This window comes from Geotrypetes seraphini, chromosome 11, assembly GCF_902459505.1.
Source record: "Geotrypetes seraphini chromosome 11, aGeoSer1.1, whole genome shotgun sequence".
Taxonomy (NCBI): Eukaryota; Metazoa; Chordata; class Amphibia; order Gymnophiona; family Dermophiidae; genus Geotrypetes; species Geotrypetes seraphini.
The window spans coordinates 102,490,039-102,516,034 of NC_047094.1; the positions used below are offsets into that span (position 1 = coordinate 102,490,039).

General features: G+C 42.0%; 1 protein-coding gene across 4 annotated transcripts in view; it reads right to left on the reverse strand.

Annotated features, from left to right (window-relative positions):
* Positions 1 to 683: 683 nt before the first annotated feature.
* SPO11 (SPO11 initiator of meiotic double stranded breaks) overlaps positions 684 to 25,996 on the reverse strand; it is a 56,929-nt gene continuing 31,616 nt past the window's right edge. For 2 of the 4 annotated variants that reach the window (XM_033962759.1, XM_033962758.1), the window contains exons 9-14: positions 24,011 to 24,120; positions 13,481 to 13,580; positions 6,554 to 6,591; positions 4,184 to 4,260; positions 3,105 to 3,216; positions 684 to 1,395 (exon numbers count right to left, since the gene is read on the reverse strand). In XM_033962759.1, coding sequence (XP_033818650.1) covers positions 1,276 to 1,395; positions 3,105 to 3,216; positions 4,184 to 4,260; positions 6,554 to 6,591; positions 13,481 to 13,580; positions 24,011 to 24,120 — 557 coding nt within the window. In that variant the 3' untranslated portion in view covers positions 684 to 1,275. Of the gene's footprint in view, positions 1,396 to 3,104; positions 3,217 to 4,183; positions 4,261 to 6,553; positions 6,592 to 7,615; positions 7,813 to 13,480; positions 13,581 to 24,010; positions 24,121 to 25,996 lie in introns of those variants that run through there. The other 2 variants (XM_033962760.1, XM_033962761.1) reach the window with 2 other exon arrangements.

The following is a 25,996-nucleotide window of genomic DNA, read 5'->3' on the forward strand; positions in this document are numbered from 1 at the left end:
TAGTTAAGCTCTGGAACATATTGCCCGAGGGTTGTGGTAAGAGCGGGTGGTTAGACGGGGTTAGGCATCTGTCCATTAGGGCAGATGCAATTCTGTATAGGATGCCAGTCTGTGATTCTCAGCCACTTCTTAGGTGTCTACTGAGACTGGCATCCTATACAGAATTTCCCCTATGTGTGTCTGGTAACACACATCCTCCTGGGTACAATTTACTCTCTCCAAATATTTTATTGATCCATCTCTTAAATTTAAACTTAAATATTTAAACAATGATTTTGTATGTATCACACAAATGCATGGATTTGCAGTTCAGATTTGCATAAGGAAGTCAATGGGAAAAGTGTATTATTAATATCATGCATTCAGTGGGAAGAATCAGGACTGGATCAGACTGGTTGACCTGTGATGAGGTGGCAACCCTGCAATCTGAATGCCCCCATGAAATGTAATCCAGGACTGAAAAGATTTCTTCAGTACCCTCAGTCATATTTTGTAGCTGCTGCCATAGCCCTACATTGAGAGCAGAGACGAGAGAAAAGCGTGAGCTGAATCTAATTCCAATCTTCCCCCTCCCCTTCCAAAGTAGACTTAGGTTCAAGCTCAGAGCTAATTAAATTGCTATCAACATATGAAAAGAAATAACTGTTGCTTTTGTAGTTATAATTATTACACACAAACACAAAGATGTTTCACAAATGTATTCAAAATGAAAATAATACATCTTTATTACCAACAGGAAATGATGAAAGGAAATTCAGTTATGATAACCTACAGTTACATGAGGAAATAATACATTTTCTTTAATATCAGCTGCATAAGCAGCAACTTCAACAAAATAGCAAAGCCTGGGGATGAAATTTGTCTTTAAAAGAAGTTCTCTTACATATTTAGATTTTCCTGTGCCCTTCACAAGAGTAAGTGAAAAATGCATGAAAGAGAAGAGAAGTATTGAAATGCTTTTGAAAAGAGAACTTTTAAGGCAGAATGCTTCTTGACCGAAAAATGGCAAGCCAATTTATTTATGCAAATTAAGAATCATTTTTACTAAGAGTTAACATGTTTAAATCATAAATGTGCATCATTTGAACCCCTCCTTTTTTTTTTTTTGCAGTAACAAGAGCCAAAGCATTACATAAAAATAACTTCAAATACAAAAGAACTGCATTTTGTTGATATAACTAATAACATAACACCAGTTTTTTTATTAGCGCACACAACTAGACTCAGCAACATTTTAGATCATTAGAAAATAGTTCTGTTCATCATAATTCATATCTAGATCCAGCCACCATATTGTAACTTGTTTGGTAAATACACTTTTGAAAGATAATCAGAAGACAGTGAGGTCAGGGCTTGGATTTCTGCCTTCATGTTAGATGCTTCCATAATTTCCATCTGTAATTAAATAGAAACTATAAATTATAGCATAATTATCCTTTGAGAAAAAATACATATAGATGCAATAAAAAGAATGGACATTGTGATTCTTGTATAAACTAAGGGAATCTTTTACTAAAGATTAGCACATTTTATCTGCAGCAAGGACCATAGGAATAAAAAGGATCATGTATCAGATAATATGATAATCTTCATTAAAAGATCTATAAGCAGTTAGTTTGATATAAAGAAAATGTAGCAAAAGATCCTTGTAGAAGTAGCACATTTGTTCAAATATATCTTGGTATCAGTTACACGTTCCTTCTTAAATGCATGAAGTATACAGCTAATTCAGAGTGGCCTTTTTCCTAGTGGACAAATTAGAAAAAAAAAAAAGATATCCCATTCTGATGGAGTCCAAAGATATTAGTAGAAATGCCAATGCAAATCTATCAATACAGTGTTTGTTTTCTCTGTGTTTTTTTTCTGCTAAAGGCATTGAGATGTCTCTTATGCATAGAGTAACAGTGACACCTAGTAGCCAAATGTGAGTATTCCAGCAAAAGATCAAAATATCACATCCTTGCAGTACAGAAGGGTCTCTCTCAATCATTGTATTGTAATGACATTTAGAGGTCATGTGTAAAGTGCACAGTCATCTGTCTTGATGTGAAAAAAAATACAGACTGGAAAGAGGAGAGGATCTCTCAAGTAGGAATTCTAAAGTTTTAACTTAGAAAATCTGGAAAGATCAGTCGGAGCTGGTGCTATATATGCTAGGGCATAGGACAAACATTTGGGAAGGGGCATAGCCCAAATAACTAGTCACATATATTGATGCACCATTCTCCCATCTAAATGCTTATAGTGTTTTATTTGCAGATGGATTGTGGGTGATTACGTTACCTTAACATTTAAGGCACAATACACCCAATTTCCATATACAACAGAGAATAAACTATCAAGACAATTCTATAGCCAGGTGCCTTGTTGTGGGGGCCCCAATACTTTATGCTAACAGCCTATTCTTCAATGGCATCTGGGCACCCACATTCTGTTATAGAATACTAGTACACTTTTAAGTTCTTGCAGTTTCACTAGCCATAGCACTCATGTAATTGCAGGTGCTGAAATGCAGCAAGGATGCAATATTTTGTAAGTTGCAAGTGTAAATGACCTCAATGCCAGTTCCCCTCCTATGCTCTGCCCGTGAGCATGCCCTTGCATTTATGTGCTATTCCACTTATGCTTGCCCTTACAGCATAGCACTTAGTCACTTTGCAGTCACTTATATGCATTAAGTTACTCAGTCCATAAAAGTGCCAGTGTTCTAAATATTTATGCATGCAAGTGATACATAATTATGGGTTTTCCTTTTTCAAGTCTTTCACTCCTCCCTCCTCCCCAGTAATAGAATTCCCCCCTCAGTGCACATCATAGCCCAGCATATCATTAGGAATGGGACTGGAAGTTAGGCTGCAGGACCTGACAGTAACTTTTCAAGAAAATGCTAGTAGACAGAGCCATGCCTATCTCACGCCTGCCTTGGAGAATCGATCTCTATCTGACTGGTTTAGAGATGAAAGTGCTCTTTCTTAATCCAAACAAATATCTTGAAATTAAATATTGAAAATCCTAATGATGGAATTTAAGCCTTAACTAATACATACATTGTTTTGTAAAGCCCATCCCAAATTCCAGGATGCTAAGTTAATGAATATACTCACTTCTTTCTTCCAAATTGGTTGGCAGGCAACATAAGGCCTCTTCTGCAGACTGGCAAGTTTTTTTTTGTCCATTTCAGTCAAGGGAATTAAAGCATCAGGAGATATATGTAATCTAAACAAAATATGAGATTTATTTATTTTGAATATAAAGGAACGTTTACAACATCATTAGTTTTTCCTTTTTTTCAACTCTTTCACTCTTTTTTCCTCATTAATATTTATTCAATTTTCTATACCATTCTCCCAGGGATTTATTCAGGTACTCAAGCATTTTTCCCTGTCTAGACCAGTGAGCTCACAAACAATCTCTCTAATGTACCTGGGGAAATGGGGAACCAAGTGACTTGCACAGGGCCACAAGGAGCAGTGTGGGGTTTGAACCTACAACCTCAGGATGCTGAAACTATAGCTCTAAACCCTGCGCCACACCCTCAGCCACAGTATGGTAGAAGATAGCATGGCAAACAATGTCTGACAGAGATGGCAAAACATAGTTAACAAAGCATGGTAAAATTTAATATGACAAAACATGGTATGGTGAGACATAGCATAGCAAGCGTAGTATGGCAAAACACAGCATGGCAAACATAGTATTACAAAGCATGGTTAAATGATAAGGCAAGGGTGCATGATGCGACATAGCATGGAAGACATGGAAGCATTGTGTAGCCAACATGGCATGAGAATATCAGAACATTCTCTCACACAGCCCAGTTGGATTAGAGCTTGTGGAGAAACTTGAACAGATTGAATCTTCTGGCATTGTTCTGCAGCCTTCTAAAGAAGGCCAAGATGGCCACTAACTTATCTCTGTGACAAATATAGATCTGATAACAAACACTCCCATCTCCAAGCTAAAGAGGTAAATCATATTGAGTATTAAAACATTTGATTGCATTTCTGCTAAAATACTAATCTAATCTAATCTTCCATTTGTGAGTCGCAAGGCTCTAGGCGATGGCGACTTACAGGGAAAAGGAAAGAGAGGGAGAGGATGGGAATATAAAGGAAGGGAGGGGACAGGAAAAAACAAGGAGAGGCCTGAAAAGGGGAGATGCTAATAGTATCAGTATCAGTACCTTTTTATATCTGATGGAAGGATTCCAAGCCACCTGATGGATGGGACAGTCAGATTATGAGCATCAAAGGACATGGACTAAAGAAAGTATAAGGACACAATCCAATTGATAGTTAGCTAAAACCATACAAAGATACTGAAATATACTTAGGGCTATTTGTTTCTAATTCTTATTCTTTATACAGGAAAATGTCTTACAGATAGGCCTAAGGGTTATTGTCCTGGAAGAAAGTGGGTTTAACCTTCAAATCCTAATCTTCCGAATGTGCCAAATTGGTCCCTCCGCTCCCAGGATAAAATATGCCTCAATATGCCCCCTGCTCGTGCCTTTTGAATGCAAACTGCCAAACGACGATCCTACTCCCATTTCATACCAAGTTACTGGAATCGACTGCCCCCACAGATCAGATCCCTTGAAGGACTCCTCAACTTTAGAAAAGCAATAAAAACATACCTCTTCATCTAACCCCCTGCCCTTGACCCATGGACTACAAAGAAATGCATATTGGTACCAGAACCAGTATGTGTCACGTAAGGAAAACTTACATTGTAAAATCTTGTACTGTAACTATGGGGTAGCCATGCTCTTATATCATGTTTTAGGAGTCAAATCATAAGTTTGATCTAAATATAAAAGCACATCAGCAATGAAGTCTTCTTGAAATACTCAACAACAGGCTTGTGTTCTCACAACCTGTCCACCTCCCCTAGTTGGCTTCTTAGCTTTTTTTTATTGATGGTTCTGCACATCATTGACTGGGAAGGCACCTGCATGTATGCAGTGGGGGCACATACGTGACATTGTCCACACCGGGCTCCATGTATGATGCCTCCCACATGTGAGTATATAATGCCTGCTTGTCCTCAAACAAATTGGAACTACACCAGGCTGGAGATTTCCAATAGAATTGTAGTAGATACTTATAATTTTAACTGAACTACAATTAAAACAAGCTGATATTCAACCCACCGTGGTCAGTGACAGTCATGGCACTGACTGCCATGGGCAGCATTTAACCTAGATTTTCCATGCTAGCGCAAATCTGGGGCATCAGTATTGAATATCTGGGCTTGCATGGTTACTGGAAGTTTTCTAAGTATCATAAGAACATAAGCAATGCCTCTGCTGGGTCAGACCTGAAGTCCATCATGCCCAGTAGTCCTATCACACGGCAGCCCAACAGGACCAGGACCTGTGCAGTAATCCTCTATCTATACCCCTCTATCCTCTTTTCCAGCAGGAAATTGTCCAATCCTTTCTTGAACCCCAGTACCATACTCTGCCCTATTACGCTCTTTGGAAGCGCATTCCAGGTGTCCACCACACATTGGGTAAAGAACTTCCTAGCATTTGTTTTGAATCAGTCCCCTTTCAACTTTTACGAATGCCCTCTTGTTCTTTTATTATTCGAAAGTTTGAAGAATATGTCCCTCTCTACTCTCTCTATGCCCTTCATGATCTTATAAGTCTCTATCATATCCCCTCTAAGTCTCCTCTTCTCCAGGGAAAAGAGACCCAGTTTCTCCAATCTCTCAGCGTATGAAAGGTTTTCCATCCCCTTTATCAGATGCGTCGCTCTCCTCAACCCTCTCGAGTAACGCCATATTCAGACATGCCTAGATATCAATGCAGATAAAGCCTTCTTGCTGTCCTAACTTTATCTACTTTGTGATCCAGTTAGGCTGAATAAGACTACTTGCCAGATAAAATCCTACTTCACCCTGACTCCTTCCACAGACTGTCCCGGAACTAAGTGGATAGTAACATGTCAGTCTCCCCAGATTTTCAGTGGCACTATGCAGTTATGTGCTCTGAAAACTGAGGGGTTAAATGGTCAATGAGAACTAACTGCTTAGAAGACCTCTTAACTAGTAATCTCCCCAGAATATCAGTAAAAATATATTTAAATGATCACAAAGTGATGCATTCAGGCCACTTGTAGTGAGGGGTTCAACATTCAGCTTTCAGATAGTAAGATGAATGGAATTTATCATCTAGATAGGACCAGCTCAACCTATGTAACGTGAGGTCCTGGCCCAGAGAGCCAGTGATAAAGGGTGTCACAATCCTATTATAGTCTGCCTTCAAACTTCTACAGAAATAGATGTTAGATTGGTATTATGGCATCCTTTATCATCAGTGTCCTAAGCCACTGCCTTACCTTGCCTAGCAGGAGGAAGCAGATGGAGATTCCAGATTGCAAAGGTGGAAGGGAAGGAGTGGGGGAGGGGTGGAGACCACTAATGAAAAAGTTGACTCTGGGTGTTACAGCCCTTGAGCTGACCTTCCATCTAGATCTATTGTTTTGGGTAGGAAAGTAGGTCTCCCTGTTATACATAAAGATGGCAGTCCATGAAAAAAAGTACTTACCATAGATCCGTACTTGTAGATGCACATTATTTCTATTCCTGCATTACATAAACATACATTCATATTTTACATTGCTTGACTTTTTTTTTATACTGTTCATGATATATGAATGATGAATGCTTGTATTAGATGCACAAATGGATAATAGCCAGCCTTAATGACATACTATTACAAGTTTCAGATTTGCACTGATTTGGCCTGTTTTCGAGTTTGCTATTACTGTATTTGTCTAACAAATGTGTGCAGATTTTCTGTTTAAATATGAGCAAGCTCTATGAAGTGGGCCAACTGGTGGAAGCAACCTGACTTCAACAGCACATGTGAACTGACACCTAATGATTAAATGATGAGAAATCTCATACAAGCCAGCAATTTGTTACTTGTGGTTACTAGGGTTTATAACAATATCTACCCCCAATTTCAGAAGTAAGAAAAAGAGACATGAGAACTACAAGCCAAACTGACAGTAGAACTTCAGTAAGGAATTTTGGAAAGCCTGGAACTTTGCTTTATTACTGTCTGATGTGTAAGGCATAGACTTTGCCAAGCGCCATGAGTACCAATCACCACTTTCTTTCTTTTACATAGAAGTCCTAGATTACAATGACTATTCATCCAATCTTCTATACAAAAGGCCTTTATTAGAGATTTTAATTAGGAAATCAGAGGTAAAATGAACTGAATTCTGGCATCAAAATGTAAGAAATTTGCCATTTTTAAGCCAACACTTGGCTGGAATACACAAAAACCGAGGATTCATCTATTTCCAGATTAGAATCACATTGATAACAACAGAACAGGATAATTAAAGACAAGTGTATTTCAATAATAAATCTTGTCCTCAGTATTAGATTAGTCTGCAACTAGTCACTCAGTAATTTTACAGGGATCTCAAAGTCCCTCCTTGAGGGCCGCAATCCAGTTGGGTTTTCAGGATTTCCCCAATGACTATGCATTGAAAACATTGCATGCACATAGATTTCATGCATATTCATTGGGGAAATCCTGAAAACCCGACTGGATTGCAGCCCTCAAGGAGGGACTTTGAGACCCCTGGTAGAGCATATACGAGGTAATTCTCAACAAATTGTCAAAAGTTAGGCTCTAGGATACAGTGTTCTATGTACAAATTCTATATTGGCAATTATGTGTGCAATTGCTGTAATACAATAGTAGCATAAGAAAAAATGTCTTACCCGATAATTTTCTTTCCTTTGGTCCTACCAGTCCAGTCCAGACAAATGGATTATGTCCGTTCACTAGCAGAAGGAGATGGAGAGCAAAGTGGTTCTGAGTGAATTGTCCATTTAAGGGAATAGTGTTGCTCTAGATTACCGTATTCAGTATGTTGAATAGCTAAGCAGTGGTGCTCATGATTCCACTGTATGCCTCTATTACATACTCAAGAGTAACTTCTAGATTTCATAAATACCTACAATTGAGGCAGATACACAACTGACATAGATGTATTTCACTGAGTCAAGAATTATGTTAGCAAATCTTGAAGACTGGATGAACAAAACCTGGATGGAAACCAACAGGAAAATAATTTTATTTAAAACACTTATATTCCACAAATCGCAAACATCTCTGCGGATTACAACAAAACACACAAAATATTACACACAATCAAAACATTGGACCTCACAGAAGAAAAAAGTCAACAACCGAGGTATTCAGGGTGGTCTGGTAGGACTAAAGGAAAAAAAAAAATTATCAGGTAAGATATAATTATTTCTTCCTTGTCATTCAGACCAGACCAGTTCAGACAAATGGGATGTGGCATAACAGTACCTAAAAAGGGGTGATGGCAGAACAAGTAGACTAATGTGAACACGAGTTCCTTAAGAAATGTGAAGAAAATGGCAAATATGTTGAGAGGAACAGGAAATCAAGCTTCTTCATAAACCAGAAAGAAACCCAAAGGATAAAGACCAAAACCAATCAAAGCTGAACCAGAAGATATGCATCAAGGACAGTAAGGTTCAACTAGACCTGGTGAAGAAAGGACCTTCTAAAGTCAAATTTGAAGGAAAGGAAATCATAGGAAGATACTGTAAGTATTTCTATAGCTAGAAATTGCAGAGGCATAAAGAAATCTGCAGAGTGCAGAATAAGTAGAGTTAACAGATACTAAAGCCAAAGAAACTGCATTCTTTTTCCCATATTTTGAAGATTGGCTGAAAACACAAGAGAAGTTCAAAATTCCTTGGAAGAAAATAAAAGACTAGTAGGAACTTAATTTCTGAAGTAGAGCCAGGAAGGACTATTTGGTGAAACAGTGGTGTAGACTAACCATCCCAGACAGAAATGCCTAAATACTAATAGCAGTCCCAAAACATGCAGAAGATAGTGAATATTCATCAAGATATTTGCAGGAATACAGTCAACTGCCTGCAGAAAATTGTGAAAGGTGTAAAGTAACAGGTAGAGAAGAAGTCATATAGACCTTTTATCAAGTTGAGAAAATTAGTTCCAATGGAGAAGGATGTGAACAATGCATATTCACAAGAGGGCAGTGTTCCACAATTCCAGAGATATCATGAAACAATGTAGATTTCTATAACATTACAAAAAAAAGGTCTAATCAGTTAAATTGTCAGGGAAGCTGCATAACATATTTGACTAGGATAAGAACATCATCCAAACAACTGTGATCAAAGGCCACCTGTAAGAATCCACAGATAGAGAGAGGAAATATAAAATACTATCTGGGAGAGTCTGAGCTCTACCGTTAGCTAGTAGATCTGCATTATAATGGTAGAAATTGCCAGAAGTCTACTGAGACAAGTGCTACATCTGTAACTATCCATTGCATGGCAAGCCTTAGAGTCAGAGGCAGCAAGCCAAAGAAACATCTGATTGCTAAAATGCCCAGAGCAGGCAATGCAATAGGAATATATGCCACACCTGTGCTATACAACAAGGTGCTGCAACCAAACTATGTAGGTAAAGGTAGAGGAAATTGATAGGGAAGAGTCAAAAGAGGATAGCGATTCAAATATTCTTAAACTATCCTCTTTCTCAGCATCTTCTTCTTACTCTCTCTTCGCCAGTGTCTTCTCCCCACTCTCTTCCCCATTTCACAGTGTCTTCTCCCCTCTCTTTCTTCCCCAGTTCCCTTCAGGCTGCTTCAGCGTCTTCTCCTCTCCATCCCCCCATCCCAGCACCCTTCGCGCAGTCCAGCAGCTCTCTCCCGCCGGCCAGCCATGCATCTTCCTCCCTCTCTTCCCCTTACCTTCTCTTCGTGATGATTTCTATAAGGCTATGCGTTGTATTGCAGCCAGAGCCTTGAAGTCGCATTGCGTTGGCTACTGGAAAAGTCTCCGATGCAACCTGAAACAGGAAGTTGCATCAGAGGAGACTTTTCCAGCAGACACACGCGACACGACTTCAAGGCTCCGGCTGCAATACAACGCATAGACTTATAGAAATCACGAAGAGAAGGTAAGGGAAAGGGAGGGAGGGAGATGCATGGCCAGCCGGCTGGCGGGAGAGAGGGGGCTGCCAGACCCCACGCTTGTTCACCGCGTGTGCTCACTCCTTTAACTGCGGAGACAAGACCATTCACCACTCCACGGGGCGGTGAATGGCCTTGTCCCCATATTTGAGGTGACTTTTTTTGTCACCGTTTTGGGGGGGGTAATAACCACTGTGTCATTCTCTAATTCAATTTAATTAATAAAAAAAAAATTAAAAAAAATTATTCTTAGCTTATTCTGGGCAAGAATCCAAAGCTCTACCCGGTACTGTGCTTGGGCTCCAACTGCTGAAGTCTCCGTCAAAGCTCACTCCAGGCCATCCACACATCCATATTTTCTGTTTGTAGTTAACTTGAAATAGCTAATTCAAATGACAGTAATGTCTAAAATGTACTAAACTTTTTTTAAAGTTTAGCCAAACACAGATGTGTATGTGTGTTCATCATAAACTAGCTCCTAGTGTTTGCTTGCTTCTATCTTTTGCCACATTTGTCAATGTCCATCTGCTACGTTTGGCTGCAGTACTGGTACAGACATGGCCTGTTACTCATCAATCATATTTTACTACAGTTATAGTTTTATTTTCCTTTTGACAATGGCTATCCATTTTAAGCACTGTATATTTTCATGCGTCTCCAATAATTCTGTGACTCTTAATAATAGACAGGACACCTTGGCTCAATGACATACAAGCCAGTGTTGAGAAGCAAGTCAAATTTCACCCTATCTCTGCCTTATATTGTAACATGAAGACTGGAAAGACTGAGGGACCCTTCTATTAAACCATGTTAGGTACTTAACACACAGCTTAAGAGGCTTTGCATACATTTGCAGTTAATACACAATAAGCTACATGGTAAATGCATATCATGGTAGGGGGCATGGCATGGGCCAAGAGTGGGCATAGAAACATGACGGTAGACACAGGCCAAATGGCCCATCTTCAGCATCCACTATCTCCTCTCCCTGAGAAATCCCATGCTTTCTTGAATTGGAATGGTATGGCATGGCAGGTGTTTGACAGTGTACAGTATAGCACTTAGGCCCTGATTCTATAAACAGCACTTAGTGCTTAGAATCATATCTAGAGGTGCCTAAGCATTCGTAGGTGTTGGTAGGTGTTAAAACCTTTGGCACACTGCCATTTAGGCCAGGGATTTCTTGGTCTAAATGAGTGTGCCTAAGTGAAACCACACCCAAAATCTTCCCCGAATCCACCCCTAATCACGCCTACTAGCTGGTAGGTGCCTCAGTGTAGGCGCCTTCTGAGTTAGGCACCTACCATCTAATTAATTGTTTAATGATTTTTAATGGCGTTTTCAATTATCAGCATTGATTAAGCCAATTAAAAATATTAAGTTAGGTGTCTAGATCGGCCAGGTGCAACATTTATAGAATCTGGGCCTTAGTGCACACTGACTAATGCAGAGTTAATGCAGGACAACTAACCAACTCCTAAATAGAAGGTTCTAGGTGCTTTTTGTTCTAGGTCTGTGGACAGTACCACACACTATCTACAGTTTTAATAATCGGAATGACTCCAATGGTTATGAGGGGCCACTGAAAAGTTCTTAGCCCAACCAACAAAGTTGGAGCAATCTGTACACGTGGAGGGGCATAATCAAAAGGAACGTCTAAGTCCATTTTCGTCCAAGTTGCAAGTTGTCCAAAGTAAAAAACAGCTTAGGACACATTTTCGAAAAATACGTCCAAATATATATTTTTTCATTTCAAAAATCGTCCAAGTATACGTCCTGCCGATCTGATCGTCCAAGTCGCTAAATCGTCCATCTTTATGCCACATTTTCGTCTAACTTTTCGTCCAAGTCAAAAATGCCTAGAACAAGCCCTATTGGACTTGGGAGGGGTCTGCAAAGTGATGGACTGAACAACCAGACATGGCACCTAAATAGTTGGGTACCTTACAGGCCACTGCTGAGAACTTCACAAAAAGGGTGCCATGTCTTCATCTCACTACACTACATGGTGAGCCCCCCAAACCACCTCCAGAATCACTTATCTACCACCCCAATAGCCCTTATGGCTGCAGGAGCCATTTATATGCCAGTAAAAAAGGGTTTTGGGGTGTATAGGGGAGCGCACATGTTTCAATATCAATGCAGTGATTACAGGGGCTTATGGGTATGGGTCTTCCTCTCCATGGGTCCCTAACCCACCCCCAAGATGGCTTAAGACGCCTCTGTGCAGCACGACTAGGCTTTCCTATGTCAGGCACCCAGGTGATGATGTTCTGCAGGCACAATTTTCAAGTTGTGATTAATATTTTTATGGGGTGGGGGGGTCGGTGATCACTGGGGTAGTGTGTGGGGGTCTGTATTATGTGTTTGCAGTGCTTATCTGATCACTTTAGAGTTTTTTTTTGTGACTTAGACCATGTTTTAAATGGTCTAAGTCACAACGTCCAAGTTCTGTCGCTGTATAAGTTTTGATTATACATGCAGTACGACTAAGTCTAAGCCTGCCCACGTCCTGCCCAAATCTTGCCCTCGACACTCCTCCTGAAATACCCCATTTAAGTATGGTCGTTCAGCGGCACTGTGAAGGCCTAGGTCGTTTAGAAATACCCGTTTTCATTATTGGCACTTGGACGTATTTTGACAATGTTCATCCAAGTGCTGACTTAGGCCGGTTTTTGGACGTTTTTCTCTTTCAATGAGCCCCTTAATCCAGCAATTTTCCACTATCTTTTGTTCCGCATTTTTCCAATGGAGCGAAAAAGGTGGTTAATCACTGGACTTAAGTATATAGCCCTTGATGAAGAGTGCCCCAAGTTTGTTGGTTGGGTTGAGAACTTTTCGGCAGCCCTTTGTATTACTTTAAAATGGCAGCTACTTCACTGTAAAGTCCCACCTAAAGCTACGGTAGCTACAATTTTTACCACAGCTTATTTATTTATTTTTATTTACGAGGACCTTGCTATACAGCTAAAACTGAACAGTGCAGTCCTAAGCAGTTCACAGTCTAAGTCAATGGTTCCCAAACCTGTCCTGTGGGACCCCCAGCCAATCAGGTTTTCAAGATATCCCTAATGAATATGCATGAGAGAGATTTGCATACCTGTCACTTCCATTATATGCAAATCTCTCTCATGCATATTCATTAGGGATATCTTGAAAACCTGACTGGCTGGGGGTCCCCCAGGACAGGTTTGGGAACCACTGGTATAAGCTAAAGAGAGTACAGAGCAATATAAAAGTAAGGGGGAAGATCAGGAAAAGTAATAAAACAATCAAAAAAGTTTATACCACGGAAGGTCTCCTGAATGTCATATGTAGTCCTTTGTTCAAACTTTGGATGGTCTTTTGTTAGTTATGTGTCAGTACAACACTCTGCTGCATGGAGTTTTCTATATGATTGTTATACTTTGAACATGTGCAAGGCCTCAAGAAATAACACATTTTGTGAAGTAACAATAACAATTTACCATATGGATCTGCATCCACAAGCGTGAAAATAGGAATATGAAATGTATCCCACAGTTTTCGGACCAACAGTCTTGTATTCAGATCGGGGACACCTTTTCCCTAGGCAAAATGAGAAAACAGCTAAAAAAAATGCTATAATTTTCACCTAAAAAACAAAAGACAATGCATTAGTTGAAAATGTTAATGCAGCTATTAAATCTATTTATGGCAGATGCAAATATGCAGCGACAGCTGTCAAAAAGAACAAAAGCTGGTGGCAGTGTATAGACTAATTTATTGAGGCACTTGGGAGAGCCTTTTACTAAAGATTAGTGTATGTTATCTGCTACAGGGCCCATAGGAATAAAATGCGTCCTGTGCCAGATAGCATGAGTTAATCTTTAGTAAAAGACACCCTTTATCAATTAAATGCATTTATTTAAAAAAAATTATATACTGCCTTTATACAAAGCTGTTTCCAATGAACATACATAATTGTAAACATAAGACAGAATTACAATTCTAAAATCAAAGCTAAATTACAATCCCATAAATTACAAAAATAATAAAAAAAGATACTATTCTCACCGAACAAACAAATAATACCCAGCCTAAAGTATCCTCCAGGCAATCAATAACAAAAGCATTTAAAGATCCACTTATTGACTCGAACAAAGAGAGCCAAGACAGAAGTTCCATTTTCCAGGAAACATATTATCGTGTAAGCTGGAATGGCTCTACAAATAGACGGCCACAAATAGCTTGGCTTTCAACAGCTTTCTAAAACTAAAGCGGTCAGTGCTTAATCTTAGATGTCCCAACAGCTTATTCCAAAGTGACATTCCAGCCACTGAAGACATCTTAAATTTTGTCACTACATATCTCACACTTTCTTCAGTAGTCGCTAATAGTCTCATGCCACCTTCTGATCGTAATGCTCTGTTTGGTCTATAGACCTTAAGAACATAAGAATAGCCTTACTGGGTCAGACCAATGGTCCATCAAGCCCAGTAGCCTGTTTGCACGGTGGCCAATCCAGGGCACTAGTACCTGGCCAAAACCAAGGTGTTGCAATATTCCATGCTACCAATACAGGGCAAGCAGTGGCTTCCCCCATGTCTTTCTCAATAACAGACTATGGACTTTTCCTCCAGGAAATTGTCCAAACCTTTCCTAAAAACAGTTATGCTATCTGCTCTTACCACAACCTCTACTAGAAATGTAAAAAGAAATCAGACCTAAGATTCCATCATACCCAATACAAAACTGTATAGAGAAGAAAAAGCACAGTTACTTACCGTAACAGTTGTTATCCAGGGACAGCAGGCAGATATTCCCACACATGGGTGACGTCACCGACGGAGCCCCGCAGCGGACAGCCTCGAAAGCAAACTTGCTTGAAGATCTCGATCTTTCGAGCACTGTACCGCGCATGCGCGCGTGCCTTCCCGCCTGAACTAGGGGGCGCATCTCCTGAGAGGATCCTCAGTTCAGATACCTAGCCAAGAAGCCATCCAGGGGAGGTGGGAGGGTTGTGGGAATATCTGCCTGCTGTCCCTGGATAACAACTGTTACGGTAAGTAACTGTGCTTTATCCCAGGACAAGCAGGCAGCATATTCCCACACATGGGTGACCTCCAAGCTAAGTAAAAAGGGATGGAGGGAAGTTGGCAATTTACGAAAAAAGATTTTGCAAAACAGATTGGCCAAAGTGGCCACCCCTCCTGGATAAGGAATCCAGACAATAATGAGAGGTGAAAGTATGAACCGAGGACCAAGTGGCAGCTTTGCAGATTTCCTCAATGGGAGTTGATCGAAGGAAATCTACAGATGCCGCCATAGCTCTAACTTTGTGGCCCGTCACTCGACCTTGCAGAGGAAGACCAGCCTGAGTGTAGCAGAAAGAAATACAAGCAGCCATCCAGTTGGAGATTGTGCATTTTGATATAGGACGTCCCAACTTGTTTGGATCAAATGAGATGAAAAGTTGAGGAGATGTTCTGTGAAGTTGAGTGCGTTGGAGGTAGAAAGCCAAAGCACGTTTACAGTCCAAGGTATGAAGAGCGGCTTCTCCAGGATGAGAATGAGGCTTTGGAAAAAACACAGGTAGAACAATAGACTGATTGATGTGAAATTCTGAAACAACTTTAGGTAAGAATTTAGGATGAGTACGGAGGACCACTTTGTCATGGTGAAAAAATGTGAAGGGTGGATCTGCAACTAAAGCTTGTAGCTCACTGACTCTTCGAGCAGAAGTGAGAGCAATCAAAAATACAGCTTTCCAAGTGAGATACTTGAGGTGGGCTTTGTCAAGCGGTTCAAAAGGAGGTTTCATAAGTTGAGCTAAAACAACATTGAGATCCCAAACCACTGGAGGTGGTTTAAGCGGTGGATGGAGATTGAGAAGTCCTTTCATAAAGCGAGAAACGATAGGATGTGCAGAAAGGGGTTTTCCATCCAAAGGCTGATGAAAAGCAGCTATAGCACTAAGATGGACTCGAATAGATGTAGTTTGAAGTCCAGATTGTGATAAATGGAGTAAGTAGTCCAGAACGGATGTCAAGGAGGAAGATCTGGGTGGCAAGTGACGTGTAGAACACCAAGCAGAGAATCTAGTCCACTTCTGGCCATAACATTGTCTAGTTGATGGTTTTCTGGAAGCAAGTAAGATATCTTGAACAGACGGAGAGAATTGAGAAAAGTCTGTTATGCAGAAAGGTACCAAGCTGTTAAATGTAGAGACTGCAGATTGGGATGAAGCAAGGATCCTTGACTCTGCGTGAGTAGAGAGGGAAATACTGGTAGAAGAAGAGGCTCCCTGGTGCTGAGTTGAAGTAGAAGGGAGAACCAAGGTTGTCTGGGCCACCGAGGAGCTATCAGAATCATGGTGGCATGTTCTGACTTCAGTTTGACTAGAGTCTTGAGAATCAGAGGAAACGGAGGAAAAGCATAAAGGAACTGATTCCTCCAGTCCAGTAGAAACGCATCCGCTTCGAGACGTTGAGGGGCATAGATGCGGGAGCAAAATTGAGGCAGTTTGAAGTTGAGAGGTGACGCAAACAGATCTATCTGTGGAGTTCCCCAACGGGCAAAGATTTGGCGAAGAGTAGGAGAATTGAGTATCCATTTGTGAGGCTGTAGAAGACGACTCAATTTGTCCGCCAAATAATTGTGTTGACCCTGAATATAAACAGCTCTGAGGAAGATGTTGTGAAGAATTGCCCAATGCCACAATTTCAGAGCTTCTTGACAGAGGGAGTGAGAGCCCGTCCCTCCCTGTTTGTTGACATAATACATGGCTACCTGGTTGTCGGTACGTACAAGAATCACCATGTCGTGAAGGAGATGTTGAAAAGCTTTGAGAGCATAGAATATCGCTCTGAGTTCCAATAGATTGATATGACACCGACGGTCTGCTTGAGTCCAGAGACCCTGAGTGCGTCCACATGAGCTCCCCATGCGTACATTGATGAGTCGGTTGTGAGGACTTTCTGATGAGGAAGAGGGTGGAACAGCAAGCCTCTGGAAAGATTTAAAGAGAGCATCCACCAACGGAGAGACTTCCGCAATGAAGGAGTTATGGAAATCAGTCGAGTTGGTGGATCCACTGATTGCTGCCATTGAGATGCCAGTGTCCATTGAGGAATACGAAGGTGAAGTCTGGCAAAAGGAATCACATGAACTGTAGAAGCCATGTGACCGAGCAGAACTATCATCTTTCGTGCTGGAACAGTTGAAAGTTGGAAGAGTTGTTGAGAAATCTGAAGCAGGGCGGCCTGACGTGGTTGTGGAAGGTATGCTCTCAGATTGATAGTGTCGAGTTGCTCCTATGAATTGGAGAGACTGAAAAGGAGTCAACTGAGATTTGGGAAAGTTGATGTGAAATCCCAAACTTTGTAGAAAAAGAATAGTCTGTTGGGTCGCTGCAATAACCCCTGAAAAAGAGGGAGCCTTGATGAGCCAGTCGTCTAGGTATGGAAATACTTGGAGACCCTGGTTGCGAAGAGCTGCAGCCACGACCACGAGACATTTTGTGAAAACCCTGGGAGAAGAAGCCAATCCGAAGGGGAGAACTCGGTACTGCAGATGAAGGCTTCCTACTTGGAATCTGAGGTACTTGCGAAATGCTGGATGAATAGGGATATGAGTATATGCCTCTTTGAGATCGAGGGAACACATCCAATCCCCTTGGTCCATTAAGGAATATAAAGTTGGCAGTGTGAGCATTCGAAATTTCTCTTTGACTAGATATTTGTTGAGAGCTCTGAGATCCAGGATCGGTCGCAAATCCCCCGTCTTTTTGGGAACTAGAAAATAACGGGAGTAGAATCCCAAGTTCCTTTGGGAAAGAGGAACTTCCTCCACAGCTCGTAGGAGAAGCAGAGCTCGAGCTTCTTGGAGAAGAAGGGGAAGATGCGACTGATTGGAAGGACACTCTCTTGAATGGCGATCTGGAGGCACCTGAAGGAGCCGACGAGAGTATCCCTCTCGTAGGATGGTAAGCACCCAGAGATCTGATGTAATGAGCTCCCACTGGTGATAAAATGTGGAAAGGCGACCCCCTATGAGGAGGGGAGAATTTGGAAACAGAGAAATTTGAATGCTCATGTCGAGATTGTCAAAAAGACTGAGCAGGAGGCAGCAGGAGTCTGAGATTTTTGTTGTCGCTGTTGTTGAGGAGGACGAGGAGGAGGAGGTCTTGAAAAAGCAGGAGTCGTTTTCTGAGGATAACGACGTGGAGTCTGTTTGAAACCTCTAGTTGGTGCAGGTTTAGGTTTTGGTCGAATGAGGGAAGCAAAAGAGCGTTCATGTTCTGAAAGACGCTTGGTAGCTGCCTCAATAGAGTCATCAAATAATTCATTTCCCTGACAAGGTAGATTTGCCAATCTATCTTGAAGGTTGGGATCCATGTCCACAATACGTAACCATGCTAAACGACGCATGGCTACAGCAAAGGCCGATACTCGAGACGAGAGTTCAAATGCATCATATGAGGCTTGTAACATGAAGAGTCGTAATTGAGAAAGAGTCTTAAGGATGAGTTTAAATTCTGAAAGACGAGTGGTAGAGATATCCGGGTAAAAAGATGATAAAATCTTCAGAAAATGGTTGAAGTAGGACGTAAAGATGTAGCTGTAATTAAGAACTCTATTTGCCATCATAGAGTTTTGGTATAAACGGCGACCAAACTTATCCATGGTACGACCTTCTCTACCTGGAGGAACTGAAGCATAGATTTTGGAAGGATGTGCTTTCTTTAAAGAGGATTCTACTACCAGGGATTGATGAGATAGTTGAGACTTTTCATAACCTTTACATGGAACTGTTCGATAACGGGATTCCAATTTAGATGGAATGGCAGTGATGGAATAAGGAGTCTCCATATTACGAACAAAGGTTTGTTTCAGAACAGGAGTCATAGGTAATCTGAGGGACTCTTTCGGTGGATGAGGAAGCTCCATATCTGCTAAATATTCAGGAGTATATTTAGAATCTGAATGAAGATCCAGTTTGAGAGCTTGTCCCATATCAAAAATAAATTTGGCAAAAGAAATGGATTTGGAATCAGACGCTTCCTCAGGAGATACACTGCGAGATTTAGGAAGAGCTGAGTATGAGGGAGAAGCCTCTCTAGAATATGGTGAAAGTGGTTCTGAGTCTAGACGTAGAGTCACAGAAGAAGCTGCACTGTGAGGTGGAGTAAGAGAATGTTTTCTCTTCAGGCTCCTGGATGGAGAAGTACCAGGTGTACGTGGTACAGAATGAGTTGAGGTCTGTGGTGAACTGTCTCGACGGGGTGGCTTCGATGGTGGAGTCTTCGGTCGAGAAGGACTTCGAGTCGATGCGCGATGGTGTCGAGATCTGTGCTTCTGCTTCGAAGAATGAGGCAGAGAAGTCTCGGTATCCAATGCCGAAGACTCCCTCCGAAGCTTGGGAGCAATAGGTCTCGAATGCTTCGACCGGTGCTTCGGAGGAGGCGAGTCTGGAGAAGAATCAGACGAAGAAATTTTCTTCGGTGTCCTGGATCGGCCTCGAGATACTGGAAGCTCTGGTTGTGTGACAGGCTGATCAGTCCGAGGCAAGGTCGAGGACGGGACCAATTGAGCCACTAATCTGAGTGGTGAGTATAGATTTCAGCATGTCCTCCAGCATCGGCACCGAGACATAAGATTCTGACTTCGTAGGTGCAGCAGTACGCTCCGAAGAGGGCGACCTCGAAGGTGAGTATTCCCTTATCTTGGAGGTACGCTTGGAAGATGGACGTGCAGAGGAGTCTGGTGGCTTCTTGGGTACGGTACCTGAAAGAGAACCCGGAGACTTACCCCCCATAGAAGACTTCGCAGATGGCACCGTCTTCGAGGGAACCGAAGCAGGTAAGGTCGAGGCCTTCGAGACCGAAGCTCCAGCCGGAGCCTGGGTCGAAGCCTTCGAGACCGTAGTCGTCGATGTCGTCGGAGTCGAAGCCTTCGAGACAGGGGCAGCCGCCGAGGTCGAAGCAGAATCCGAAGGTTGCTCCATGTCTCCGAAAAGTTGAAAAAATTGAGCGCACCGGCGTCGAAAAGCCCGTGGAGTAAGAGTGAAACAACGGTGACAATCTTCTGGGGAATGAGTGGGACCCAGGCACTGTAGACAGCGGCAGTGGGGATCGGTGACCGAAATCACACGATTACACTGGCGACAACGTTTGAACCCGGTAAGAGGCCGGGACATGGAAAAAATAAAGTCCGTGTCGAACGAAAGGAGCAAATGGGCCTAGGCCCAAGGCTCACCGGCCGGACACGAAATCAAAGAAACAATTGAAACTTTTTTTTTTTTTTAAGAAAAGAAAACGAAAAAGAAATAGGAGAGCACAGCGACCGAACTTAACTGAAAGAAAAGAAACAGCCGCGGTGAAGAGAAGGCAATGCTGCAGAGATGTAGAAAAACGTGTCTTCTTGTCTCCGCGGAATTAAACGAACTGAGGATCCTCTCAGGAGATGCGCCCCCTAGTTCGGGCGGGAAGGCACGCGCGCATGCGCGGTACAGTGTTCGAAAGATCGAGATCTTCAAGCAAGTTTGCTTTTGAGGCTGTCCGCTGCGGGGCTCCGTCGGTGACGTCACCCATGTGTGGGAATATGCTGCCTGCTTGTCCTGGGATAAAGGGGGTAATACGATGTTCATACAAAACTTACCACAACCTCTGGTAATGCGTTCCAGAGCTTAACTATTCTCTGAGTGAAAAAAAATTTCCTCCTTTTGGTTTTAAAAGTATTTCCCTGTAACTTCATTGAGTGTCCCCTAGTCTTTGTAATTTTTAAAGGAGTGAAAAATCGATCCACTTGTACCCGTTCTACTCTACTCAGGATTTTGTAGACTTCTATCATATCTCCCCTCAGCCGTCTCTTTTAACCGTATTAGTCTTTCCTCATATGAGAGGAGTTCCATCCCCTTTACCATCTTGGTCGCTCTTCTTTGAACCTTTTCTAGCGCCACTATATCTTTCTTGAGATAAGAAGACCAGAATTGAACGCAATACTCCAGATGAGATCACACCATGGAGCAATACGGGGGCATTATAACATTCTTAGTCTTCTTAACCATCCCCTTTTTAAAAATTTCAAGCTTTTTTGGCCGCCACTACACATTGGGTGGAAGGTTTCATCGTATTGTCTACAATGACACCCAGATTCTTTTCTTGGACGCTAACCCGCAAGGTGGACTCTAGCATCTGGTAACTGTGATTCAGGTTATTCTTCCCAATGTGCATCACTTTGCATTTGTCCACATTAAATTTCATCTGCCACTTGGACACCCAGTCTTCCAATTTCCTAAGGTCTGCCTGCAATTTTTTCACAATCTCATGTGTTTTAAGAACTTTGATAAAAGGGATGGAAAACCTTTCATACGCTGAGAGATTGGAAAAACTGGGACTCTTTTCCCTGGAGAAGAGAAGACTTAGAGGGGATATGATAGAGACTTACAAGATCATGAAGGGCATAGAGAGAGTAGAGAGGGACAGATTCTTCAAACTTTCAGAAAATAAAAAAACAAGAGGGCATTCGGAAAAGTTGAAAGGGGACAGATTCAAAACGAATGCTAGGAAGTTCTTCTTTACCCAGCGTGTGGTGGATACCTGGAATGCGCTTCCAGAGGGCGTAATAGGGCAGAGTACAGTACTGGGGTTCAAGAGGGAATTGGACAATTTCCTGCTGGAAAAGGGGATAGAGGGGTATAGATAGAGGATTACTGCACAGGTCCTAGACCTGTTGGGCCACCGCGTGAGCGGACTGCTGGGCACGATGGACCTCAGGTCTGACCCAGTAGAGGCATTTCTTATGTTCTTATGTTCTTAGTGTCATCTGCAAATTTAATCTGCTCACTCGTTGTTCCAATTTCTAGATCATTTATAAATAAGTTAAATAGCACCGGTCCCAGTACAGACCCTTACGGCACTCCACTGATTACTCTCCTCCATTGAGAAAAATGACCATTTAATCCTATCCTCTGTTTTCTATCCAATAACCAATTTCCTAATCCACAACTGAACTTTGCCACCTATCCCATGACTCTTTAATTTTCTCAGGAGCCTCTCATGAGGAACTTTATCAAAACCAGAAAGGGGCCGATTGGTACAAGGTCTGGTATACCAAAGATAACACTTTATAATGAACCTGTTGTTCAATAGGTAGCCAGTGAAGTCGTTTTAAAATTGGGGTAATGTGTGCTGTTCTAGTAATGCCTTTAATTAGTCAAGCTGCAAAGTTCATAAGAACCTGCAGAGCTTTCAACTTAACCTTAGTTAAACCCATAAAGAGAGAGTTACAGTAATCTAATCTTGATAAAATCAAGCTTTGAACCACTGTTCTAAAGTCATACTGTTTCAATAGGGGTTTTAGTCTGCATAACATACGTAATTGATCATAGCTTTTCTAAATAACATTCGTGATATGTTTTCCCATAGTTAATGCTGAGTCTTCATAGACCCCCATTATCAGGCTATTGAGTATTTTATTTTTAGTCATTCTATGCCTGCTTTTATTCAGAGCAGATTTTCTTGCAATGGGCTTTATTTAGTTCAGTATACTTCCAACTAATACACACTAATCAAATGCCCCTGATGAATAAAATTTAAAATAAACACCAGAAAACCCCCACTTCCCCTTCCGCCCTGTCACCCCTTTCCTAGCTTGTCTTGTATCCTCTACTCAGTTTTTGTGGTTTTTCTATGCTGTTGAACCATACATATTGTGACCCAGCAGATGTAAGCCCGACCAAAGCTCTAGAGAAAGTAAAAACCTCCAGGGTTAAACTAGAAACCCGGCAGGGAAAGTCCAGGATCTTGAAAGATGAAGGTGAGGAAGATAATATGAATCTCCACCAGGGGAGCTCTAGAGGTCCCTGGTCGTCAGCTGACACTGCTAGGTCAGGCCACACCCCGAGAGTAGAAAAGCCAACAGTGGCTTTCAAACAAGGCAACAGGTTGGGGAGGAAGTTTGAGCCTTGCCTCCCTAGGGTTCTTCCCAAGCCAAACAGGGTCAATCGTCCTGTCCCTATGGAATGGCGTGAGACTGACACAGCCGAAGACTTATCCAGGTTCAGTGAAGAGCCTATGGAGTTTGAAGAAGTCTGTGCTGATTTGGGAATTGATTACCCTGAAAGAATGCAGGTGGATTTAGCCGGTTGCCACAAACTGTGAGTGAGTTTTCCAGTGAAATGTTTGGATAGTGTTTTGATTTTGTTCTCTAAATCACTAGTTTGAAATTATCGTGGAAAAGCTGGGAGAAGCAGGGAGAGGTTTTGCTTCCAGCTGGGAGGGAAATATGTAAAGCTGTTTTTTTTGGCTTTAAATTGCAAAACCTAGGGCTTTCTCCCTATTTCCTGGCAGTGGTCACAAACCTGCCAGAGGCTTGATTTTTGTTTGAAGCACTGTAGTATGGTTAAGCAGTGCATTGGACTGTGTTTTGGTCTACTACCCAAATGACTTGAGTGAATTTTGAGACTGACCAAGAGAAGCTGAATTTTCAGCCTGAGTTTATGTGGAACTTTATTTTGTCTTGTTTTTTTTTGACCTTTTTCCTGGACTGTTCTTTTGGCTGCTGACATTGATATCACTGCTGATGAACTGCTTACCTGTATATTGAACCATAGTAAAGCTGAATGTTGTTTCATCCGTTTGGTTAACGTTTTTTTTTCTTATTTTGAATATTAACTCCAGTCCAGCCTGCAGGGTGACTCCATGTCGGGTCACATGTAAAGTGAACTGTGTTTGTAGTCACCTGTATCCTTGCCTAGCCTATGCTAGGTGAAAGTGGTGACCACAATATTTGATCCCACCAGATACGGTACCCAGCAATACATACTGGGTTAAATATGTTCCTAATTTAAAGACCCTTTTACTAAACTGCATTAGGCATTAATGCATATCCAATGAAGCAAGTTCCTGGGCTGCTAGAAGTAATGGAAGCTTTTGATAACACCTCATAATCACTGCTGCTAGGAATGTCAACATGTAGAACTCTTTTCTTATCACTTACTTAAATTCTGTACCGTTCACAGGCTTCGATACATACCGTAATCATAATGCAGGGAGACACCTTATTGCAGAAATCATCACTTAACAGTCGCTGGAATGTAGCATCCTTTTCAACAATTAAAATAAATTTGGCATTGGAGGTCATATCTTTAGTGTTAAGGCTGGAAATAGCACACAATACAAAGGAAAAACCAAACCCACATGCAGGATATGAAGTGGGGAAGGCACACAGAGTCAAACCGCTGTGAGGACAATCAATTTATTAAAACATCATATATATCATGTACATAAAATATGGCAAGCATAAAATCTTGCCGCCATCAGTTCAGCATGCATTTGGGGTTTAATAATAGGAAGGAACCGTATATGCTGGGAGTGAGAAGCTGATATGCACGGATGGGAAGAGGGACCTTGGGGTGATAGTGTCCAAAGATCTAAAGGCGAAAAAACAGTGTGACAAGGCGGTGGCTGCTGCCAGAAGGATGCTGGGCTGTATAAAAAGAGGCATAGCCAGAAGAAGTAAGAAGGTGTTGATGCCCCTCTTGGAGTATTGTGTTCAGTTTTGGAGACCGTATCTGGCGAAGGACGTAAGAAAACTTGAAGCGGTCCAGAGGAGAGCGACGGAAATGATAGGAGGCTTGTGCCAGAAGACGTATGAGGAAAGACTGGAAGCCCTGAATATGTATACCCTAGAGGAAAGGAGGGTCAGGGGAGATATGATTCAGACGTTCAAATACTTGAAGGGTATTAACGTAGAACAAAATCTTTTCCAGAGAAAGGAAAATGGTAAAACCAGAAGACATAATTTGAGGTTGAGGGGTGGTAGATTCAGGGGCAATGTTAGGAAATTCTACTTTACAGAGAGGGTGGTGGATGCCTGGAATGCGTTCCCGAGAGAGGTGGTGGAGAGGAAAACGGTGACTGAGTTTAAAGAAGCGTGGGATGAACACAGAGGATCTAGAATCAGAAAATAATAGTAAATATTGAACTAAGGCCAGTACTGGGCAGACTTGCAAGGTCTGTGTCTGTATATGGCCGTTTGGGGGAGGATGGGCTGGAGAGGGCTTCAATGGCTGGGAGGAAGTAGATGGGCTGGAGTAGGTTTTGACGGAGATTTTGGCAGTTGGAACCCAAGCACAGTACCAGGTAGAGCTTTGGATTCTTGCCCAGAAATAGCTAAGAAGAAAAAATTTAAAAAATTTAAATTGAATCAGGTTGGGCAGACTGGATGGACCAATCGGGTCTTTATCTGCCGTCATCTACTATGTTACTATGGCAAAGCGATTCTCTAACCGGCGTCTGTAATATGGGCACTGGTTAGAAGGGTGGTTAGGTGGCTTAGGGTGATTCTGTATAGGTCATCCATGTGCGATTCTCAAAAGCTGCTTAGGCGGCTTCTGAGAACGAGCGCCCTATACTGAATCCGGGCCTTAAGGCTCCTTTTACGAAGATGCGCTAGCGTTTTTAGTGCATGCACCGGATTAGCGCGTGCTGTACCACCTGCTCAAGAGGAGGCAGTAGCGGCTAGCGCGCGGGGCATTTTAGCGCGCGCTGTTCCGTGCATTAAGGCCCTAATGCACCTTTGTAAAAGGAGCCCTTAGTGTTTAGTGTGCGCTAATCTTTAACGTGCTAATGCAGTTAGCAAACACAAAATCATAGCACCCCTTGATGAATTCCCCCTTAAATTTTCTTTTATTTCTCCTTCTCCTTTTATTTCTTGTATCAGTTCTTGCACTAATGTTCCCATTAGTGCATAATACCTGAAAAAAAAAAGATAATAATAATGCGGGAGCACACTGTCTACTAAATAGGAAACGGTAAGTGCTCCCACAATAACCCTACGTCCAGGGCAGGATTAACCAATAGGCCAAGGGCCTAGGGCCCGAAATGGTCAGGGGGGCCTGATGAAGGAGAGCATCAACATTGTTTTTTCCAAACGGCAATGGGTCCCTCTAGCATCGATCGGCAACGCGGACCCCACTCCGATCGGCAATGCGGCCCCCCCACCATCGACGGAAAGTAA